Source organism: Canis aureus, chromosome 4 (assembly GCF_053574225.1).
Source record: "Canis aureus isolate CA01 chromosome 4, VMU_Caureus_v.1.0, whole genome shotgun sequence".
Lineage (NCBI taxonomy): Eukaryota > Metazoa > Chordata > Mammalia > Carnivora > Canidae > Canis > Canis aureus.
In genome coordinates, this window is record NC_135614.1 from 88,484,260 (window position 1) to 88,506,497 (window position 22,238).

At 53.1% G+C, this 22,238-nt stretch overlaps 1 protein-coding gene across 5 annotated transcripts in view; it reads left to right on the forward strand.

The window, feature by feature from the left end:
* The window catches only part of MYO10 (myosin X), a 195,832-nt gene that overhangs the window by 15,918 nt on the left and 157,676 nt on the right, over nt 1-22,238 (forward strand). For 3 of the 5 annotated variants that reach the window (XM_077896389.1, XM_077896394.1, XM_077896390.1), the window contains exons 1-2: nt 807-932; nt 21,896-21,994. The exons of 1 other annotated variant lie outside the window; for it this stretch is intronic. In XM_077896389.1, coding sequence (XP_077752515.1) covers nt 822-932; nt 21,896-21,994 — 210 coding nt within the window. In that variant the 5' untranslated portion in view covers nt 807-821. Of the gene's footprint in view, nt 1-806; nt 933-21,895; nt 21,995-22,238 lie in introns of those variants that run through there. One more of the 5 variants, XM_077896391.1, reaches the window with a different exon arrangement.

Below are 22,238 nucleotides of genomic sequence, written 5' to 3' on the forward strand. Positions count from 1 at the left end.
TGTTCTCGAGCAATTCATGGCGCAAAGGCCTGGATTCCTTTCCCAGTTACCAAGTGTCAGCTCCCTGCTTCATTGCCAGTCAAAGGACACTTGGTTCTTCCTCAAGGTCTGGGTTTTTAAAATTAGCGCGTTTTGAGAGCCTGTTGATAGCTGCTTGATGCTGCTCTGAGTTTTTAGCACCTTTCGATCCTGAGTATGGAAATTCTTTTACAACTAGAGAAAAGATTTTTGATATTTGTATTAGGATATCAAAAAAAAAAAAAAAGAATGGAAGCACCCTCAGAAATGTAGGCTCCTTTTTGCTAGACTTTATGGAAACCAAAGAGAAGATAGAATCGTTTTTTTTTTATTTTTATTTTATTTTTTTGAGAGAGAAACGATTCCGCGTCCGGGTGTTCCGTGGGCGGTCGGCCAGGAAGCGTGCCTATAGCTCAGGAATCATCCCAAACCAAACTAATGGAAAAAGTCTGACTTGCTGGCAGCTGAAATCCAATATGGGGGCGGTGCCATGGGTGTGTGTGCGTGCTTGTGCATGCACGCTCACTAGTGCTGGAGCGGGATGGCCGTGAAGGCGTTGGAAGCCCTGATCCCCGGCAGCTATAAATAGAACACGGACTTGGGTGGCTAACGTCCATGCTTTTAAAAAAAGGGCTTCATTCTGCCATTTGGTCAGAATTAAGATGTGATTCCCTACGTCATGCCCAGGACGGGCCTGCAAACATACGCATTTTCCTTTTGATTTGAGCCAAGTTTAATTAAAGAACCCTGCTTGACAGGCTCATTCAAGAATCGAAGCCCTTCCCTTCCAAAGCGTACTCTGAATGGAGGCATTATGCACAAAGCGGTGCATTTTTGGAGACCTGCGTGGAGGCCCCGGCTGCGTGACCCCCGGCTTGACAGCGGTGCAGGTAGCGTCCTGTGGGGATCCGCAGGTGAGCAGGATGCGTGGATGAGCCGGGGCATGTGCCGTCGGGAGTGGAGGGGACCGCGGTGGACCAGGGCTCGCGAACCTGGGACAGTGTAAGACTCGCTGCTGCCAGGCTCCCTGGTTTTTTAAAGAGAGGCCACGCGTGTAGATTTCTGTGAATCGTCCTGATCGTAGAATGTGGACAGGTAATGCAGAGCGGTTTGGTTTCTACTGGCCGGGGGGGGGAGGCAAACGAGACCTGACCACGGCTTACGTTCTCTAAGTGGTGAAGAGGCAACGCTTCTTGACTTTGGAGCGGAGGAACGGAACAGAACGGGCTCTTTTCCTTTGGGTGGGTTTTAGCTTCCAAAAAATTGACTTACTAGGTTGTAAAACTGTTTTTTGCGAGGGTGGCGTCTAGGTTAAACTTCCGCGTTTCCAGGACGGGTCCCCATTTTATTCTGTCTCTTTGGCCCCTTCTTTATGTTTTCCTTGGCGAATCCAGGGACAGAAGCTGGATAATTTTGTGTTTTCAAGGGGGGAGAAAAGTCTTATATTCCAATTATATAGGTTTACGTGTTTCTCCGCCCCCGGCCCCGGCCTGTGGGGCGTGGAGGGTCGGATGCCCTACCGGGAGTCCGCCCTCGTTCTCTTGGGCAGGTGGTGTTCGCTCGCCAAGACCGACGCCTCCCTGCGGAGTGTGGGTGCGAGGGCAAGGTCCTGGCGGGCCCGGGGAGGGGGCGGCCTGGGGCCCGCTGCCACGCTCGCTCTTCTGTGTCTCCTGCATCGCATGTGGACAGTGAGTTGGGTCAGTTGAGTCTCCGCTTGGGCTGTACCGCCGGACCCCACAGACTGGGGTGGGTGGGCGGGCGTCCTTAAATAACAGCCATGTGCTTCCTCGGCGTCCCGGGAGCTCACAGTCGGAGGGTGAGGCGCTGGCAGGCTCGGTTTCCGGTGGGGACTCCTCCCCTGTCCTGCAGAGGGCTGCCCTCCGGTTGCATCCTCACCTGGAAGGCGCTCTGGTGTCCCGGAGTCATAGAGGGACGCTGCTTCTGTGGGAGCAAAGCTTCACTCCTGGGACCTGATATAACCCTGGAATAAAGCCTGAACATTCTCTGTTCACCCCTTGCCCACCCCCTGGCGATCACCAGTAGCTTCACCCCTTCTGGATATTTCATGCGCGTGGAATCGCACAGTCTGAGACCTTTTGAGTCTGGCTCGTGCCACTTGACCTGTTTTTGAGTTTCGTCCGCTTGGTCACGTATGTCAGCCTGACTCCCTCTTTATGGCTGCGTGATGTTCCAGCGCTGGCCCTGATTTTGTAGAAACGTGTATGAAGCAGGTGGTATAAAAATGTCTCTGGATGACTTTTACGAATACAGTGTATGTCTTCCCCTACGTCGATGTGTCCATCAAGAGGCTCACGTTTAGAGGCACTGGAAGGGATGTATCGTGTGTGTCTGTGTGTGTTGGAAGATTTTATTTATCTGAGAGACAGAGGAAGAGAGGGAGGGAGAGGGAAGCTCCCCGATGGACAGGGAGCCCGACATGGGGCTCGACCGCAGGACCCCAGGATCTCGACCTGAGCCCAAGGCAGACATTTCATTGACTGAGCTACCCAGCGCCCTGGGTATATCGTGTTATTTATTTTTTTATTTTTTTAAAGATTTATTTATTTATTTGTTTGTTTATTTATGATAGAGAGAAAGGCAGAGACACAGGCAGAGGGAGAAGCAGGCTCCATGCAGGGAGCCCGACGTGGGACTCGATCCCAGGACCCCAGGATCACACCCTGGGCTGAAGGCGGCGCTAAACCACTGAGCCACCCAGGGATCCCCATATCGTGTTCTTAAATACCATGTCACTGTAGCTTTACCAACCGGTCCTGCTTTGTGCCATGATTTTCAGTTTGTTGAACTAGTGAATTTAAGTGTTTTATCCACACCTCACAAGCCAGAGCTTGAAGCGTCTCCAGAAAACGTAGCTGTTGTTTCGTTCACAGGAGCGTGTGGCTCGTCTCCCATGAGCTCACGTGTGTGATTCAACACACCTGAATACCTGGTTTTAGATGGGTGGCCCAGGGTGTGACCCGCCCTGCAGGGAGCCTGCTTCTCCCTCTGCCTGTGTCTCTGCCTCTCTCTGGGTCTCTCATGAATAAATAAATAAAATCTTTAAAAAAATTAAGTTCTATACATTGCCTTTTTTTTTTTTTTTTAAAGACCTAATGGAATCACACATTTAAGGGATCATAGTGTAGTGCAAACGACCCTTCTGTGCACCGGGAAGCAAAGTCCCTTGACTTGCTCGCTTCAGCACAATCCTTAGTTGCGGTGGCCCGGAACCACACCGCGGGATGTCCGTGTGTGCTGTGCCCGTGCTGAGTGGACAGATGTGCAGCGTGCAGATGGGGCCGGCCTGGGGAGGTGGCCAGGCCCTTCCCGAGTGGGCCATTTCGAGGCCCAGGGACCAGGGTGCCCGGGTGGGGTTGGCGCAGCAGCCGGGAGAGGCCCGGGACAGGCTGGGTGCGAATGCGCTCGGGCTGGCTGGGGCCTGAGGAGCGTCCTGGGGAGGCTGGAGGGGAAGCAGGGAGCAGGGCGTGCATGGCCCGTAGGCCTCGGGAGCGATTCCGTTCAACTGAAGAAGGCTTTGCGTCGGTCGGCAGGGCCACTCTCGCTTCTTGGTGCACATAGATTGGCTGTGGGGACCAGGATGGGGATGGGCCCGGGACGCGGGTGAGAACAGGTGCCCGGTGGCCCTCGGTCCCCACGTTTTGAAAAGCCAACTTGCCTCTCAGCGCTGCTCACCGCCCTGCCGGGTCTTGGGGCGAGTTTTCAAGTTTCTCTGCAGTCTGTCTTCAGATCCCTACACACCAGGCTCCGGGGCGGCCTTTACTGTTGCTCAAGTTCATTACGCTCCACCCCGTAGCTCATGGAAACACCAGTTAACCACATTTGTCTTACACGGCGCTCATGACGTCTGCGGGACGCTCTTGTCCTTTTGTTATCATATTAAAAATATCTGCCCCCAGAGGGCAGCTGGGGGTAAAGGCACATACTTTCTTCTGCTACATGTAGAATTAATTGTCCAGCTTTATTTATTTGGAACTCTAAACCACCAATAACTCAGATAACGCGTTGACGTGTGCAACTAAGAGTTCGAGAGTCTAGAAAACATTGCTGTTGAAATTGCAAGTTTTGTGTTACAGTAAACAGATACATTTTTCTTCCTTTGGTTCAAAAAAAAAGAAAAAAAGAAGTCACAGGGCAATTTATGTACCAAGTTCTCCAGAACTATTTTAATCATACGCTGGGCGTGTAGACTTTACATTCTTAGAGCCGTTTTAATGCATTACACTCTTATTGCAGAAGTAAGGAAAAAGACGGTTTGGCCTCTCTCCAGGTAGCGTCGCACTGCGGTGGGTTCGGGGGGATGGTGGGGGCTGGTGACGGGCCGGTGAGTCACACACACCTTTGTGGGCCGTCGCTGGGGGACATCTGCGTGTTTGCTCCCTAAAAGGAGAAGAAGCAAACGGAAAGAAGACCTGGCTTCCCTGTCTTCGTGTACACAGCACCATCTGAGCTCCAGGATGACGTCTCCAGATTCCAGATCCGTGTTGTCCGGCACTTTGTTGCTTCTAAATATTTTTTAACATTTTATTTATTCGAGAGAGAGCGAGTGAGCATGTGCATGCACAAGCAAGAGGAGGGGAGGGGCAGAGCAAGAAGCAGGGTCCTGGCTGAGCAGGAGCCCGACGTGGGGCTCGATCCCGGGACCCGAGATCATGACCTGAGCCCAAGGTGGACACTTAGCCATCTCCACCCCCACCCCCACCCCCGGGCGCCCCTGTGCTGTCCGGCGCTTGAGCCACTTGCTATAGTCGCCTCGTGAATCGAGATGTGCGGGGAGTGTCAGATACCCACGAGGGTTTGAGAATCAGTATGGAAAAAAGAATGTAAAATACCTTAATACTTTTTCTTATACATATATACTGATTACATGCCAAGGTGATACACTGCATCTATGGGGTCAAACAACATTATTAAAATTAGTCTTACCTGTCCCTTTTTCACTTAAAAAAAAAAAAAAAAGAACTGTGGTTGTTAGAAAGCGTAAGATTCCACACGTGGCTTGTTGCTGGTTCGGTCAGGGAGCAGCGGTCCGACGTTGCTGTCGCCCAGGAGGCAGGACAGGCTCTTGGAGAGCTGCTAACGTCCCCTTGGAGCCCTTCCCGCCGCCGGTGCCAGTTCCTGCGGCCCTGAGCCCGGGGAGCGCTGCAGGGGACCCAGGCCGCCTGCTTCTCTCCCGGCCTGGGACGGATGACAGCAAGGGGCATGCATGCTTGTGGGTCAGCTCGCTCTAGCAGAAAGGAGCTCCGGGGCCCTTGAGGTGAGGGGCGCCCGCAGGGTGTCAGCGGCAGCCCTCAAGTGCCCGATAGCATTTGGTGGGCTGCCCGTGACTGTTCGGGTTCCTGTGTCAGCCGCCTTGGCACTTTGGTCCCTGCTAGTTTTCTGTGATCCACTGGGATCGTTACTTTATTTTTCTTTATTTAATTTTTTAAAATATTTTATTTATTCATGAGAGAGAGAGAGAGAGAGAGAGGCAGAGACACAGGCTCCATGCAGGGAGCCCGATGTGGGACTCGAGCCCAGTTCTCCAGGATCACACCCTGGGCTGAAGGCGGCGCTAAACCACTGAGCCCCCCGGGCTGCCCCTTATTTTATTTTTAAAGATTTTATTTACTTTTTGAGAGAGTTCATGGGCAGGGGGAGGGGCTGAAGGAGAGCACAGGCGACAAGCGGCCTCCCTGCTCACTGGGGAGCCCGACCAGGGGCTCAGTCCCGGGATCATGGGACCCAGGTCCCAGGACCCTGAGCCCAAGGCAGACACTTCACCGACGGAGCCACCTGACGCCCTCCACCAGGATTTTAAAACTAAACGTCCTTTGGGAGCTTTTTTTCTGTCGAGGAGGGGGCTTTGGGCCCGTTTGTGTCTCCCTTCTGATGTTGCTGGGTCTTGCAGCTAATGGCAGGATGGCCCCAGGACTCCAGAGGCGCTAAGTTGGGGCATCGGAGCCGAGAGGTGGTTTCTCTAGACTTCCAGGGTCTGCTGACCGACCAGCGCGGCGTCTGTTAGGACAGCAGAGGAGTCTATGCCCCCTGAGCCGCCTTCCAGTTTGCCGGCGTCGGCAGCAGTGACCGTGCCTGGGCACCTGCACGAGTCTCTCAGCGACATCTCCTGCCGTTTGCAAAGCCGAGTTGTGGGCTTAGACACAGATTCACAGGCCTTATCTGGGGAGGCTGGCTTGGTGCACCAGCGGGGCACTTGGCACGCGTTAGGTGTCGGGGCGTCCGTGGGCCGCGGGCTCCCTCCCTCCGTGATGCTCCGAAGGGCGTCTCTCCAGGTGGTGCTCAGCAAGCCAGCCCTGTGGGAGGTAGTTTTGTGGGGACTTCTAAAATAGCTTGTAAATGATGTGTTTTAAAAAAATAACTGTCCGCTCATTTGGAAACAAACCACTTGGGTTGCAGTGAGCATTAATGGTTGAATAAGCGGCTACTGCCGGGGTGTGCGTGGCACCGTGTAGGGAATTATTCAGGAGCGTTGCACTCGATTTGGGGACAGGTTATTCATGTCAACGAACTTCCTCCTTCCCTCCGCCTTTCCTTCCGTCTCTTCTCCTGGTGTGGCTCGGCCCGCATGCTTCCCCTCCAGGGGCAGCTCTTTGGATCCGTGGTTCGAAACCCGGCGCTCTTCTCAGCTGCTTTACTTCGCGCGGGGTGCCGCAGAGCACCAAGCCGTTGGGGCCAGCTTCGAGAATCGCTGAATTGGTGGCCCTGGGAGAGGGGAGGTGAGGGAAGGAGCCCCGTTCGTGTGGACAGGCAGCTGGAAGGCCCCATCCTGCGGAGGACGGGCGCGGGGTCGGGCACGGCGCGGGAGCACTTCCCCTCCCCGACGACCCAGAATCCCGGTGGGGCCGCGGAGTGTGCAGGTTGCACGTCTGGAGCTGGTCCCCGGGAGGCGTCCAGGTTTACAAGCTCCCCTGGTGTTTGATCCAGCTGTAGAGTCAGAGAGGAGAACTTCCCGTCTGCACCGTCCCCTGTCTCGTGGGGGTTGGGTGGAGGTTGGCTTGGCCCCCGGGGTCGGCGGCCTCCGACCCGCAAGCTGCCTGTGGCGTGAGCCGGGGCCCGGACAGTGGGCTCCGTTCTGCAGGCCCGGAGCACTGCGGGAGGGAGGGGAGGAGAGGGGAGGGCCGGGGGGTCTTGCCCACCTTCCTTTCCCTCCGTCCCACCCGCCCTGTGTGCCCGGAGGAGCCCGTGGCTGAGAGCTCGCGTGGACGGCTCTTGCGGGCGTGCCTTTGCTTGCAGCCAGAGTCCGGCTTTCCACTGAGCGCGCTCACTGGCCGTGGGGGCTTCCCTCGTGGCCACAGAGGTTCGGGAAGGATGGAGCGGGATGGGTTTGCCCGACTCCACTCCCAGGAGATGTCCTCTGGCCTCGGGCCGGGAAGCAGCTCCTTTGCTGGGCTGGGCCTGTGCTCACGACGGGTCCCCAGTGGCTGTGGCCGCCAGGGAGTGGGAAGGGGCGCTTAGGGCCTTCGTTCTGGACCAGGGCTGCTTGGGTCTAGACGGGGCCTGGCATCCAGGAGCGGCGGAGAAGCCGGCTGTGGGGAGCTCTCCTTCAGCTTCGGGACTGAGGGCTTTGTGACTCCTGCCCCGACGGCCCCCGGCCAGGTTTGCAGGGCAGGCCCCAGACTTTAGCCCGCCCGGGCCCGGCTCCTTCTCCGCATCCCCCCAGTGGGGTCTTCACGGCAGCCCCTGCTTCGGCCTGCCCGTTGATCCCGCTCAGGGAGGCCCCGAGTGTTTCCAAGGTCCGAGTGGCCACGTCTTTTGAACTGAGAGGGGATTCAGAGTTGATACTTCGAAACGACTTGGCTGCAGGATTGTTTTGTTCCTTGTTTTTATAGGAATGCAGTCGGAAAAAAGTCCGTTGCATTGTAAAACAATGTCATGTGGCCTCCGTTTTATGGGTAAGCGGGGAGGCGGCTTTAGCCCTCGGTGGTTTCTAGAAGCTCGGTGGGGAGAGTCTGAGACTTGTTTCTTCTCGGACTGGACAAAGGTGAATGCCTTCTTTGTTCAGCTGTGTGGGGCTGTTAATAGTTTATGGACGGCGATTACGTAGAGCGGCTGAGCCACTTTCCATTGTGTCCTGGCCTACGCTGGCGCTTGGCTAATTTGCAGAGGACTGACCTTTCAACCCGGTTTCCACCTGCCCTCGGGGAGTCCGTCCACTTCATCCCTCAGGACCGCGCTGGTGGGAGCCCTGCTTCCTCTGTGCACGCCCGCCCGGGTGCAGGCTCTGTGCGGATGCCCCCGAGGGGCCCTTGCGGCTTGGGGCTGACGTTACCTATTTCAACTTTGCACCCCCCGCCCCGGGGGCCGCAGACTTCTTGGAAGTAAGGTCTGCGGTGAATCTTCAGGCTGCGTGTCGGGCACAGCGTCCGTGTGGCCATGTGCGCTCTTCGGGGGTATTCCTGACGCTGCACTCGCCTGTGCTGTCGGCCCGTCTGATCCTCACAGAAACCTGGGGGCGTAGGTGGTATCTGTGTCTCCTCTCTGGATGGTGAAACGGGGACCCGCGGATTCTGGGACAGCAAAAAGGACATAAAGGAAAAACTGGTGGACTCCAAAGGAGGTGTGGAGCCTGATGTAAAGTACCTTTGTCAGTTCCTTAGTTGTGACAGGTGCGTCCCGGCCATGCAAGATGAGGGCAGCTGGGGGAACCTGTATGACGGACGTACGGGGACTCTATTTTTAAAACATTTTGATTTAAGTTCAATTAAGTAACATAGAATGTATTATTGGTTTCAGAGGTCGAGGTCAGCGATCATCAGTCTTACGTAGCTCCCAGTGCTCGGCACCTCCCGCGCCCTCCTTGGTGCCCGTCACCCAGTGCCCCTGTCCCTCCTCCCCTCCCCTCTGGAGACCCTCAGTCTATTTCCCGTGATGAAGAGTCTCTCACGGTTTGTCTCCCTCTATGATTTCGTCTTGTTTTATTTTTTCCTCTCCTCCCCTATGAGCCTGTTTTGTTTTCTTAAATTCCACGTTTGGGTGAGATCGTATAATAATTACATTTCTCCGATTGACTTATTTCACTCAGCATCATTCCCTCTAGTTCCATCCACATCATTGCAAATGGCAAGATTTCATATTTTTGATGGCTCTGTAATATCCCACTGTATACATAGACCACATCTTCTTTGTCCATCCATCCGTCGGAGGACAGATGCTCCTCCCACAGTGTGGCTGCTGTGGGCACTGCTGCTGTGAACATTGGGGTGCAGGTGTCCCTTCAGGTGGCCACATCGGTATCTTGGGGGTGAATTCCCAGCAGTGCAATTGCTGGGTTGTAGGGTGACCCTGTTTTTAACTTCTTAGGGACCCTCCACACAGTTGTCCAGAGCGGCTGCCCCAGCTTGCGTTCCCACCCACAGTGCAGGACGGTTCATACGGGGATGCTATTATCTTTGCAACTTCTCTGTAAAATCTAAAACGCTCCTGAAATTAAAAGTCTATTTAAAACAACAATAAAAAACCGCCGGCCTCACTCACAGCCCTCCAGAGCCTGTCTGGTAGTCACACTGCCGGTGCTCCTGTGTCCTCGAGTCTGACCGTCTTGTACTCACTGCCGCTGCACGGCCTCACATCCTTGGAAAAGCATCTCCTCCGACTCCCCCTGCGTTAGCAGTAGCATTGCCGTTGGGCTTTTGGACATGCTGCCTTTCTATGGAAAAAAAAAAAAACAAAAACCAAGAGTGTCCTGTTCCTACTCTGTGGCCACCCAAGAGGAGATGGAATATGGAAAGAACTGGAAATGGATTTTGGCGTAGGAGAGAAATAATTCTATTTAGATGAAATCTCAGTAGATAGAACAAACCCAGGGCCTTGGGTGATTTAGAAATGTTTCCATCCTCCTCACCCCTCCACCCCCGCCCCACATCACTTCCCTGGTGGGTGTAGCCTGTAGTTATAAGTCATTCTTAAATCCCTCCCAACTGAAAAGCATCCAGCGCTGTAGTTTCAGAGAAGAGCTTGTTCCCGTGCTGCACTGGGGTTGGCCTGTGCGTTCTCCGATTCCCCGGCGAGGCGTTCAGAGGAGAGTGGTTGAAGCGGCGGGTGCCCGAGGGCCCCCGGGTGCGCCCCGAGGTGCGTGCGGCGGGTGTGCCGAGAGCCCCGGCCCTGGAGCCCTTGGCTGGGCCAGCTCCCATCATCTCTTCGTGCTTGCACGACACACAGGCCACGCGACCCCTCATTTTGTGCAGAGATCTCAGCTCATCCAGTGTGAGCGCGTCCCTTCCAGGGGAGTGGCCCGGGCGGTTCCTAGGACACCTGCCGACACCCGCAGTGGCACTGGTCCCTGCGAGCAGCTCGGTTCTCATCTCTTGCCCGTTGAGCAGGGGTTTGGGATGGAGGTGGGGCTTGAGATTGAGAGAGATTAATTAATTTTTGGCCTTCATCTAGGCCGTCTGGCCTTGTTCCGGGTGCTGGAGGTTCAACGGCATGAAACCAAGCCGTCCCGGCCTCCTGTCATACAGAGGGTGCAGATCCAAGCCTGCGTCAAACAGAGCACGGAGGGGACTGTGGTTTCGGGGCCCTACGGGAAGCACCTGCAACAGTTTCTGGAGGAGTGAATTGCCTCCTGGTGTCTCCCGAACGTTATGACCTTTGGGTGTTACAAACTACTAACGGACACATCTTTGCTCGTGAATCCTGGAGAGCCCATCAGAAGCAGTGTGACCTGAGAAGGGGACTTTCTGGGTGTATGGAGGAAGGGGGGTCAGGGCGACGGTGGCCCCTGGGATGGCGGGATCCAGCAGGCAACGGGGTCGGGGGTGAGTTTGTCTGTGTGAATGTTGGTCTCTCTTCCTCTCCTCTTTGTTATTTGCAGAGTAATTCGCACAACTGAAAATCCACCCCTTTGACACACACAGTTGGGTGGGTTTCGGAATATTCACTAATTACTAGGACTAGTGTATTAGTACCTGTGAATACTGCTGGAGAGAGACAGTCGTGCAACCATCACCATCTGATTCCAGCAGGTTTTCATCACTCAAAAAAAAAAAAAAAAAACCCAAAAAAAGCAATGGCAAGAAAGCCCTCCACCGATTAGCAGTCAGCGCCTCCACCCAGCCCCGGGTGCATTTACCTTCTGGACGTGTCGTAGAAACGGAATCAGACCACACGTGGTCCTGTGTGGCGTCTTCCGCTGAGCATAATGTTTTCAGGTCTTACCCACGGTGTCACGTGCGCCGGTTCTTCATCCTTCTTATCACTGAGCGATATGCCGTCGTGTGAACGTGTCACATTCTAGAAGAACCTGTTCATCAGTGGATGGACTGTTGGGGTGATTTCCACTTTTGGGCTTTTGCGAATAACGCTGCTGTGAAGGTTCGTATCCAGGTTTCGATGTGTGGACATGGACTTCCATTTCTCTGGGGTATATCTACCTAAGAAGGGAATTTCTGGGTCGTAGGTGACGCTATGCTTACCCTGTAGAGGAACTGCTGGGCAGCTCCCAGAGCAGCGGTGCCGTGGTACCTCCTGGCAGCGGGGCATACGGGTCCTAGTTTCTCCACATTCTCGCCAACCTGCGGTCTGTCTCTTTGATTGGACTAGATTACTTTTTAAGCTCTTTTTAGTTCAAAAAAGTATAATTTTACGGAACACAACAACTGTTCTTGAAATTTAATAAATAACAATTTTTTTAAAAGATTTTATTTATTTATTCATGAGAGACAGAGAGAGAGGCAGAGACCCAGGCAGAGGGAGAAGCAGGCTCCATGCAGGGAGCCCGATGTGGGACTCGATCCCGGGTCTCCAGGATCAGGCCCTGGGCCGAAGGCAGGCGCTAAACCGCTGAGCCACCCGGGGTGCCCAATAATAACAATTTTAATAAAATTCTGCAAAGGAATTCGTAGAGATGCCACAGAAGTGAGAAGTAGCTGAGTTAAGTTTATTTACTGTGTTCTTGGTTCATTTTTAGGGAGTAATGGATGACAAACTCCTGTTCCAAGTAAGTTTATGGGTTTTTTTTCCCCCTAAAAACATACAGTAGCCGGAACAGGATTTCATTGAGATCATCCTATCAGTTTTTATTTGTAGGGTTGTTTTTTTTTATATATATATACAAATTATTCAGATCAAGAATAGGAAAGAACAATAAACTCTAGGAAGTAAGAGGTAAAGAATATCTGGTATTCTCTTCATGAAGAGGGCAAACATCTCATGCTGGTCTTTTACTGCCCCTTCTGTTCCATACCCACTGTTTCCACTCAAAGGAAGAAAGGGGTGCAGTTTTAAGTCGCTTAGGGAGGATTTCTCACTGGTTTTCGAGAGTTGTTAGCATCACAAGAGTTTCATTCATTTTGTAAAATCTGCGTGTCCTTTCTTCCATTTACCTACTTGTCTGTCTTGACTTGGTCTCCTCATGGTGCATAATTATTTCCTTGGGAAGAGAGTGGATGGGGAAGGTATCAGGAAAGGCAAACTTTATCTTGGGTATAATGTAAGCTCTTTAAAGCAGCAGCAGTTTTGTGTCCTGCTGAATCTTTCACAGCGTCTGGTACGAAATAGGGAGCTCGAAAGATATTTGTAGGAGGAGTGGGCCGGGGGTGGGTGGATGCCCGGCCTCACCGGGAGTGACTTACAGACGGTGGATGAATTTCAGGTGTGTTGACGGATTCTTTAGCCTCATTTGTTTTCTTTTCAACACATATGTGTTGGCTTGCGTGACGATTGGTTGACTAATGGATTCGTCTGATTTTGGTTCCTTGGATTCTCCCTGCTTGAGATTATCTCAGCAGCTTGGGGATGTCTCCTTTCTTTCAGTATTCTTTCTGGGATTATTTCTAGTCAGTAGTTTACAAGAGTAACTAAAAAGCTGTTTTAAGGAATTGTGAGGATGGTAGAAAAAAATTAGAATATGAAATCAGGACTGAATCAGTTGGCAAGTTGGAAGCCCGTAGCAGCCGCGGAGTAAACTCTTTACAGCATCACGGGGTCATAACTGAGGCATCTCGCCATCTAATATAGTTTGTTTGGTTTTGATTTTTGGATCCGGGATCGGGGATGCCGGTGAGTCTTTGTATCTTTATCTGGGGAACAGTGAGCCAAAGGTTAGTTTCTGGTTGGTGATGCTTTTTCTCCTTTTCTTCTTCTTCTTCCCCCTTTATCTCCTACCATTCCTATACTTTTCACGTCCTCTGCATGGAAGCTGCCCTTCCAGGTAGCTTCTAGCGGTACAGAGTTTGACCCTCTGTACAAGAGGACGAGAGGCAAAGATGTGAGTGCTCATGATCCTTCCTGGTGGGGTGGGGGCTGCGGGATCTTTTTTTTTTTTTAATTTTATTTATGATAGTCACAGAGAGAGAGAGAGAGAGAGAGAGGCAGAGACACAGGCAGAGGGAGAAGCAGGCTCCACGCACCAGGAGCCTGACGTGGGATTCGATCCCGGGTCTCCAGGCTCGCGCCCTGGGCCAAAGGCAGGCGCTAAACCTCTGCACCACCCAGGGATCCCGGGGCTGCGGGATCTTAAGGAGCTATGCAAAGACATGGGCAGATTGTCCTGACTATATGATGAGTGCAGCCAGGCCTCCCTTTGCAGCCGTACTGTGTTTTCGGTGTGTTTGAGCTAGTTGTGGGGGACACTACACGTCTACCTGTGGAGATAGTACAACAGATGGTCTGTAGGCCCATAGGCCAGACCAGGAAATGACGTTAATGAAGCTGAGGGTGACCTAGCTGCAAATAGCTGGAATGCATTTCTTCTAAAAATATGCAGCATTTCAACAATACCATCAAGGACTTCTCTAGAGGCCTATCTGGGGAGTTACCTAATGCTGCTGGCATCGTCTTAGGGTGGGGGCAGTTACTCCTGAGAGTCTGCAGCAGAATGTCAGCAACACGTTTTCCTCTGGAATCTAGTGGTGGCGTCCGCTCCGATGGGCATAGGACGGTTGTTGGGGTTGCCTATACAGAAGACCAGGGCTACCCTGTTCCACAGCCAGCAGTAAAATTGGACCAACGGGGGATCCTCGAGCCACACGGTTCTGTCCTCACGGGCTGTCTGTTCATGGCTTTCTCTTGAACCTTCCCTTTCTTAGCTTTCCCTCCTCGGCAGCTGAGGGTGAAGCTCTGGCCTCAGCACCCGGTTGAACTCTGCATCCTCTGAGGCTGGAGCCGCAAGCCACCCAGGGTCCCCTGGGAGTCTAAGGAGCCGTGGGGCTGGGTGAAGCGTTCCACTTTGGCATCTGATACAGTCGTTGAGAAATGATGGGCAGCCTGAGGCCTAGCTCCCTGCAGTCACGAGGTGAGGACATGAGTCTGGGCTCACTCAGCCTTGTGGGCCCCACACCCGGTGCGCTGTGTGGTTGGGGGATGGAAAGACCACCCACGGGTGTGGGGATGCAGGGAGACGGTGGTGCCCGCCCCTTCGCCGCGTTTCCAGGGCCCCTCCAGAGGGGGGTCCGTCTCTCTAGGGGAGAAGTCACGTTTCACCTTCCCTGTTCATTTCTGGGGGAAAAAAATCTGCTGGGTCTGCCCCCAGCCAGCGTCTCTCCTTTGTCCCCCCTGCTCCTGAGCCTGCTGTATTTTTCACACTCATTTTGTGCATGTGCTTCCGCCCCCTCTTCGTTCTCGTGGGCACCATTTCCAGGCTCTCTGATGAGTTTTGTGTTGGGGTTTGTGAGCAGTGGGAGGTTGAAATAGCTCCTGGGGGTGAAGAGCGTAAAGGATAGTTTTTGTCCTTACAGTTCAGTCATCTGTGTAAAAACATTAAAAGTCTGTTCTAATTAACATGAAAAAGAAAACAGACTGGACACAGGAGAAGAGCATCCCTCCCGCACCCTCAAACCATCTGCCTCCTTGACCTTTTTCCCTGTTCGTCAAGCACTTTGAATCCTGTCGCCACCCCCTCCCTTCTGTTTGCACCTGGTTTAATGCCCCCAGAAATTAGATCTGCCCCAGGTAGGCTGCATGTGACTGATCCTACTCTGGGAGGTTGTGGAAATGGAGTCTGCTTTCAGTTAATGAGGTCACTGGCCGTGAGGGGTTTTGAACACCCTGATCTGGCTGTGGCTCTAGAACGTCAAGCTCCGTGGTTCTCAACTAGGACCGTCCCCGCACCCCCAATCAGTAATTACCTCGACCCAAATGTCACTGATACCAGGTTGAGAAACCAGCACGAGAAGTCTGTGTGTTGTAAAAGCCATGTGCCTTTTAAAATGGATTTGAATAAAGATCAGGAAAAAAAAATCAGTTCAGTTGAAAAGATGTTCCTACTCCCAACAGGAAAAAAAAAATGACTATGAAACAGGGGAGATTTCACTTATATGTGGAAGCTAACCCCCACCCTTGGGGAAAAAAAACAAAAACAGCCTTAGATCAGTGTTTGGGGCAGGGGAACGGGCGAAGTAGGTAAAGGGTGTCAACAGGTACAAACGTCCAGTTATAAAGGAGCCCTGGGATGTGATGTACAGCGCGGTGAGCGTAGGTAATAATGCTGTATTGTATCTTTGAAGGTTGCTAAGAAGGTAGATCTTAAAAGTTCCCATCACAAGAAAACCCATTGTTAGTGTGAGTGCTGACGGGTGTTCATTAGACTTACTGTGGTGATCGTCTCAATATATGCAAATGTTAAATCACGTGCACCTGACACTAATATAACGTCATCTATCAGTTGTATCTCAACTTTTAAAAGTGGAGGAAAGGTGCTATTTAAATCCTTGGTGGTATAATATCCACGTCTCGTTTCTGGATTTCAGTGTGGTCGGAGGCAGGGGCCCGGCCTTCTCCAGTAGAGGTCTCAGAAGATGCCAGGTTAGAAGCCCTTGCAGGCAAGAGAGGAGAACTTTCCTTTGGTGGCTGAATTTACTACAAATTTAACGCATTGTAACTTTTTTTTTTCATTTTTTTTAACGGATTTTTATACCCCACATGGGGCTTGAACTCACAAACCTGAGATTCAAGAGTCGTGTGCTTTTCCAGCTGCCCCTGCAGATCTGAAGAGTCCTATTAATTTAGCCATTACAAAATTATCTGACCCCTCTGTCTTAAAAAAAAAAAAAAAAGAAAAAAAATTACATTTCCTAACGCGCTGTGACTTTACCGTGTAGGCCGTTAGAGACTCGGGAACGGTGGGACCTAACCCAGGCCGCAGAAGCACTTCAGGGAGGAAAGCAGGTGCGGCGCCGGTTCGGGGTCGAGGTGGAGTTTGTGTCTGGGTGGGAGGAGTGCTCTCTTTTCTGTGAATCCCTAACGACAACATGCTGTCCTCGTTATCTCTCTTTAGGTTCGTTTCCCTGCCGCCTTTTTCAACTTTTTTTGTTTTTTTCCTCCAAAGTTTGGGAGAGACCATCCTTTTTAGAACCAAAGAGAACTACAGTAGTCCTTAGAAGTAGGCTGCCGTCTATGCTGGTGGTTTTATCCTCTTCACCTCCAGTAGGATCAGCGAACCCTGTGTCGAGGGCTGGGGGTGAGCCTTGCAGGCCACTTCACAGTGCGGGGTGCAGGGGGCTGGGGAAGCGCCAGATGCGGTTCTCTACCCCGGAGGAGCCGCCGCAAGTCCGCCTTGGCCGGGGTTGTGCTCCTCCTCCAGGGGGAGACCAGGAGACACTGAGTCAGGGGCCACGGCCTCCTCTTTGGATCCTTTGGGCAAGGGTCCCTCGTTGGCACGAGCGGAGAGCAGCGACTTGAATTCAGCCCGGGTCCTCAGAGCTCCCACTCCGCCCTCACCTGCCCTTTGGGGGTGCAGGCATGTGCGTGCGTGCGGGTGTCTGGGTACGTTTCTTGACCTCTCACCGCCCGGTGATAGAGACACATTTGGATGTTTCACATTACGGAATGGGTAAGGGTGTGCAGGTGCAGTTGGAAAGTATGTAGGTTTGGACATCAATTTTTTTTCCCATGATTTGGAAGAGTTCCATTGTGTGGACTTACTACATTTTATTTGTCTCTATGGCAGTTAGCGGTCATTCAAATGATTTTTGGTATTTTGCTATTAATACTCCAAATATTCACATGCAATATATATTTTTAAAGCTTTTACTTATTAGAGAGAGACACACACAGCATGAGCTGGGGTGGGGGGTGTGAAGGGGCAAAGGGAGAAGCAGACGCCCTGCTGATCTGGGACCCCAGGGGGCGATCCCAGGACCCCAGGATTTTGGCCTGAGAGGAAGGCAACGGAGCCTCCCCGGCGCCCCTGCATGCAAGACTTTTTGAGACATTTGAGGACATAGAGCCAGTAGTAAGATTGTGTTTAGCTTTTTAAGAAACTGCCAAACTGTTTTCTAACTGGGTATACCACTTTACATCCTCACCCACAGTTGGTACAGGCTTTTTTTTTTTTTTTTTTTTTTTAATGATATCCAGGAAATCATTTGCTGGTGATGGAAAGTCGAACCCCTGTGAACCTCGCTTCCGGAGAAGGGATGGTATCACTTGCCTCCCTGTCTTACGGGCTTGTTCCTGATCAAAGGAGATGGGAACTTTTGTGCAAGTGCTTTGTGTCGTAAAAATGTTGCTGGCGATTATGCGCAGGAAAGTTTTTGGCTGTTAAATTTAACATCTGTCCATTTCATAGATTACGATGAAAACTTGCCCAACTTTTTAATACAACGTTTAGGTTCTGAGCAATCTTGTAAGGACGTTTTTAAACTCAAATTGTGCGCGCTCTCCGTAGGCTAGGCTCCCTGAAGTGTGCATTAAATTATCGGCCTTAGTTGACAAGCACAGAACCTAACGGCTTGCGTACGGCGGGCCGCTCTTCCTGCCCACGCAAACTCGGATGGTCTGCTCAGTGTCCGCGTGTGACCTCATGCCCAAATGCCTGCGGGTGGCCTCTCTTCCCGACCTGGGCATGTGCCTTCTATTCGCATAGAATGGACGCAGAACATCTGCGGGGCTCAGAGAAACCACCGGGAAAAACCCATGTACAAATACCCACTTTGGTTTGTGCAGTTCCGATTTCATGGCAATCGCCAGTTTCAACTTTTTCAAGGAACAGAGGAGGGTTTCGAATGCGTCTCCCTGCCTGCCTTGGAGGCCAGCGGCTGTCGGTCTAGTGGGAACCGGCCAATGGGCTTTAGAGCTGCGGCTGGGGCATTTCCTAGGACTCGCTTGTCCGCAGCTCTTCACACCTGATAAAAGACCTTTGGACTGAGGAGGTTGAGCCCTGTGTGCCTTTGATCCTGTAGGACTGTGTCAGCAAAGGGCTTTATGGAACCTTCACAGGAGAAGGTAAAAAGTCGCACAACAAAACTCCAGTGTAAGAAACCACATCCCGAGTGGCTTCTGGAAGTCAGGTTGGTGTTAATCCTCGTGACAATTTATACCAATTCAGCAATGTTTCACAATAAAAATATTTGATTCTTACTAAGTAGACGATTTAAAAACATTTTTTAAAGATTTTATTTATTTATGCATGAGGGAAACAGAGGCAGGGACACAGGCAGAGGGAGAAGCCGCCTCCATGCAGGGAGCCTGATGCTGGACTTGATCCCAGAACCCTGGGGTCACGACCTGAGCCAAAGGCAGACACTCAATCCCTGAGTCACCCGGGTGTCCCAGTAGATGATTTTAATAATTGGGAAATACATGAAATCCATTTTGATAATAAAAACTTTTTTTACAAAGAATAGTACAGGTCCAAGTGAACAGTGCTTCAGATTTAGGATTTGGAGGATGGAGGAGCACTGTGGATTATGGTTTCATGATTTTACCTGATGAGTAAAAGTTCTCACCGTGTAGAACTTTGAAAGTTTCCATTTGAGAGAGAAAGAGAGAGAGTGAGCGTGTGCAAGTATCTCAGAGCTTTAAAATGCGCAGTCTCTAATGTGTAAACTAAAAAGAGGATAGAAACGGGGCGCCTGGCGGGCTCAGTCAGTCGATCATGTCACTCTCGATCCCAGAGAGTGGGATCCAGCCCCACGTTGGGTGTAGAGATTACTTAAGTAGATAAAAGTAGTTCAGGCGCTTGGAAGTCGTCTTCTAGGTGATCCGACGATGTGGTCGTGGTGTGGAGTGACGCGTGCGAGAAGAGCCTTAGAGGGTGGCGGAAGCCCGTCGTCTTCTTGGAAGCAGCTGTCCGCCGCTCGGTCAGGACGGACAGGCGGTCGCAGGGGGGATTCTGGGGGGTCCCCGAGTCTCAGTCCGAGCTGCCGCCCGGAGGTCCAGGACTCACCTCTGCGGAGACGGGAACTCACCGTCTTGATGTTCTGCGTTCTGTACGTAAGGCGGGCTCCTGGGCTCCTGGACTCCTGGACTCCTGGGCTCCTGGGCTCCTGGGCTCCTGGACTCCTGGGCTCCTGGGCTCCTGGGCTCCTGGGCTCCTGGGCTCCTGGACTCCTGGGCTCCTGGACGAAGGCTTCACACTCCGTCTCTGCCTGTGCCTGTGGAGGATTTCCACCCCTCTTTGGAGGGAAGGTTGAAGAAGTGCGGACCCCCCCGCCCCCGCGTGCGGAGAGAGGGAATGCTGTGGGAGGGCGTCGAGCTCCCCAAGGGAAGTTGGGAGGGATGCTAGGAGAGCCTTGGCACCCCAAGGGAACTCCGGGAGCCGGTCACGCGGACGGGGAGGCTCGCCCCGAGCACGTCAACCAGACTCGGGGTGGACTTGGGATCCCGCGTCCCTGGCTAGTTCTGGTTCTGCTCCAAACAAGGTGGTTAATGGCAACAAGGGAGTCATTTTAAGTCAGTTATTTTTTTTAGGATTTTTTTTTTCAGATTTTATTTATTTATTCATGAGAGAGGCAGAGACACAGGCAGAGGGAGAAGCAGGCTCCATGCAGAGAGCCCGATGCGGGACTCGATCCCAGGACCCCAGGATCACGCCCTGGGCCAAAGGCAGGCGCTAAACCCCTGAGCCACCCAGGGATCCCCTTTTTTAAAGATTTTTAAAGAAATTTGTGAATAATCTCTACACCCAGTGTGGGGCAGGAACTCACAGCCCCAACATCAAGTGTCGCCTGCTGCACTGACTGAGCCCTCCGGGGGCCCCAAGTCAGATTTCTGTATCTTCTTTAATTTTCCCTCCGGACAGGTAGGAGGTAACACATGGCTGGGAGTGTGATAGCTGGCCATTACAGTGACCTCTGTGTTGTTATATTTTAGTTGTGCATTGATTTTATTTTTTTAAAAAAGATTTTATATATTTATGTGACAACACAAACAGGGGGAATGGCAGGCAGAGGGAGAAGCAGGCTCCCTGCGGGGAGCCCGGTGCGAGACTCGATCTCAGGACCCTGGGGTCACGCCCTGAAGGCAGATGCTCAGCCACTGAGCCCCCCGGGCGCCCCTAATTCATTTATTTAATTAATGAATTACTCTAAGGGGACAAATAGTACGATGCGTGGGGAGAGCATGGAGGGAATGGAGGGGGTTTGAGACGTGGTCCGTCATGGGCTGTGTGGCGGTGCAGGCAGGGCTGGCTGTTTGCGTCGCCCTGGAGGGGGACAGTGGCCCACTGGGTGAGTGGGGGTAGACCAGGCGTCCTGACGCCCAGCCCCGGCCGTGCCCATCACGGCCCCCGTACTGGAAGTCAGCTACTGGTTTTGCTCTCCATAAACACAGTTCGTCGTAGCGGAAGGTGGGGGCGCCCGAGCGGCTCAGGGCGAAAGCGTCGACTCTTATCAGGGCCCAGGTCACGGTCTCGGGGTTGGGAGCCCCTGTGTTGGGCTCCGTGCCCGGCGCGGAACGTCTTACCATTCTCATAAACGACTCCTTCAGAAAATCAGCATAAAGTGATGAATTCCTTCTATATTATTTATCTCCCGCCAACTCTGTGTCAAGAGACTAGTAGCAGCCCCTTCCGTGAGAAGTTGAAGACCCTCTGATCAATAGATTTTAAATATTTCGCATAATATCTGAAATCCAAACACATGAAGTACACCGATAAAATGAGGTTGAAATTCCTGGAGAAAGTTGTCCCGTGTGTCGTTTGAAGTGCTCACTCAGGGGTAGTATTTCCACGTTAATGCACTTGCGACGTGAGGATGCGCTTGTTGGGGGTGATTTTTGTTGGGATTGGTGACACTGAGCAAAGTAGAAATGACTTCATGAGAACTTAAAGCTCAGTGTCCCGCGTACGTCACACGGAGGGATTCTCTGTCATTAGACCCGCGAACACCCGGTCGTCGCTTCAAACCTTTATCACTTGTTCTTGGAAGCAAGTGGTTTTCATTGTTGTGAAATCAAGTAGGAGGCAGCTGATCGCCGAAAAGGCGGATACTGTGCGAGTTTCATTCGCCCGGGGCGGGGGGAGGGGACGCGGATAAAACAGGGAAATAAACCCGACGCCAAAGGTCAGGCGGCAGGTGAAACCCGAGGGGTCTGGAGAGTGCGGCCTCCGGCCACCGTCCTGAGAGCCGGGCGCGGGATGGCGGGGCAGGAGGCTGGCGCGCCTCCCAGCTGGGTGCTGGCTGCGACCTGTGCTGAAACTTGTGCCCGCCCGGAGCGCGACCTTGCCGCCCGGGCTCGGGGCCAGCAGGCAGGCGGCACGGGGCGTGCACGGGGCGGGCGGTGGGGCCCGCAGCCGCAGAGCCAGAGGCTCTCCGAGGCCTGCTGCGCCCCAGGGACCTGGTTCATCTGGTTTCGGGAACCCCACTGCCGGGGGGCGGGTTCCTTCCGTCTTGTGATGCTCGGCCGGTTGCGGTGCCCCCACGTCCGCCCGGAAGGCCGGGGCAGCGCCGGGCACTGGTGAGCCACCGGAGGTCGTCCGCGACCCCGCTCTGGGGGGGGGTGTCACAGGTTCGCCTCCCCCAGGGCCCTCGGTCGGCCTTCCCCGAGTGGCTCCTGTCGGAGCAAATTACTGGCTTTTTAAAAAGTGTGGTGTTTGGGGGGTTTTTCCCCTTAAAGGAATGGAGCGGCCCGTAATTTGGAGGCGGTGATTGGCCACGGAACGCAATGCAAACTCCCCGTTAAATCGTCTTCTTTCTGTTCGCAGGGGGCACGGGTCTGGCTGAGAGAAAACGGGCAGCATTTCCCGAGTACCGTGAGCTCCTGCGCCGAGGGCGTCGTGGTCTTCCGGACGGACTACGGCCAGGTGAGCCTGCAGCCCCGCGCACCTGCGCCCGGGCACCTGCTCCGGGGCATCTACGCCCCCCCCGCCCCCCCCAGCGCCTTAGCATTTTTTCCTGGGCGGGGAACCAGATCCGGAGAAGACTGTGTCACGTACACCTCCGGGGGTGGAGACGCCATGAGATTCTCCAAATGGATCAGACCAAGTGTTCTGAGCAGCGCGGGGCAGAGGGGCCACGAGGGGCCGCTTCCCTCCTGGGGATCTCGGC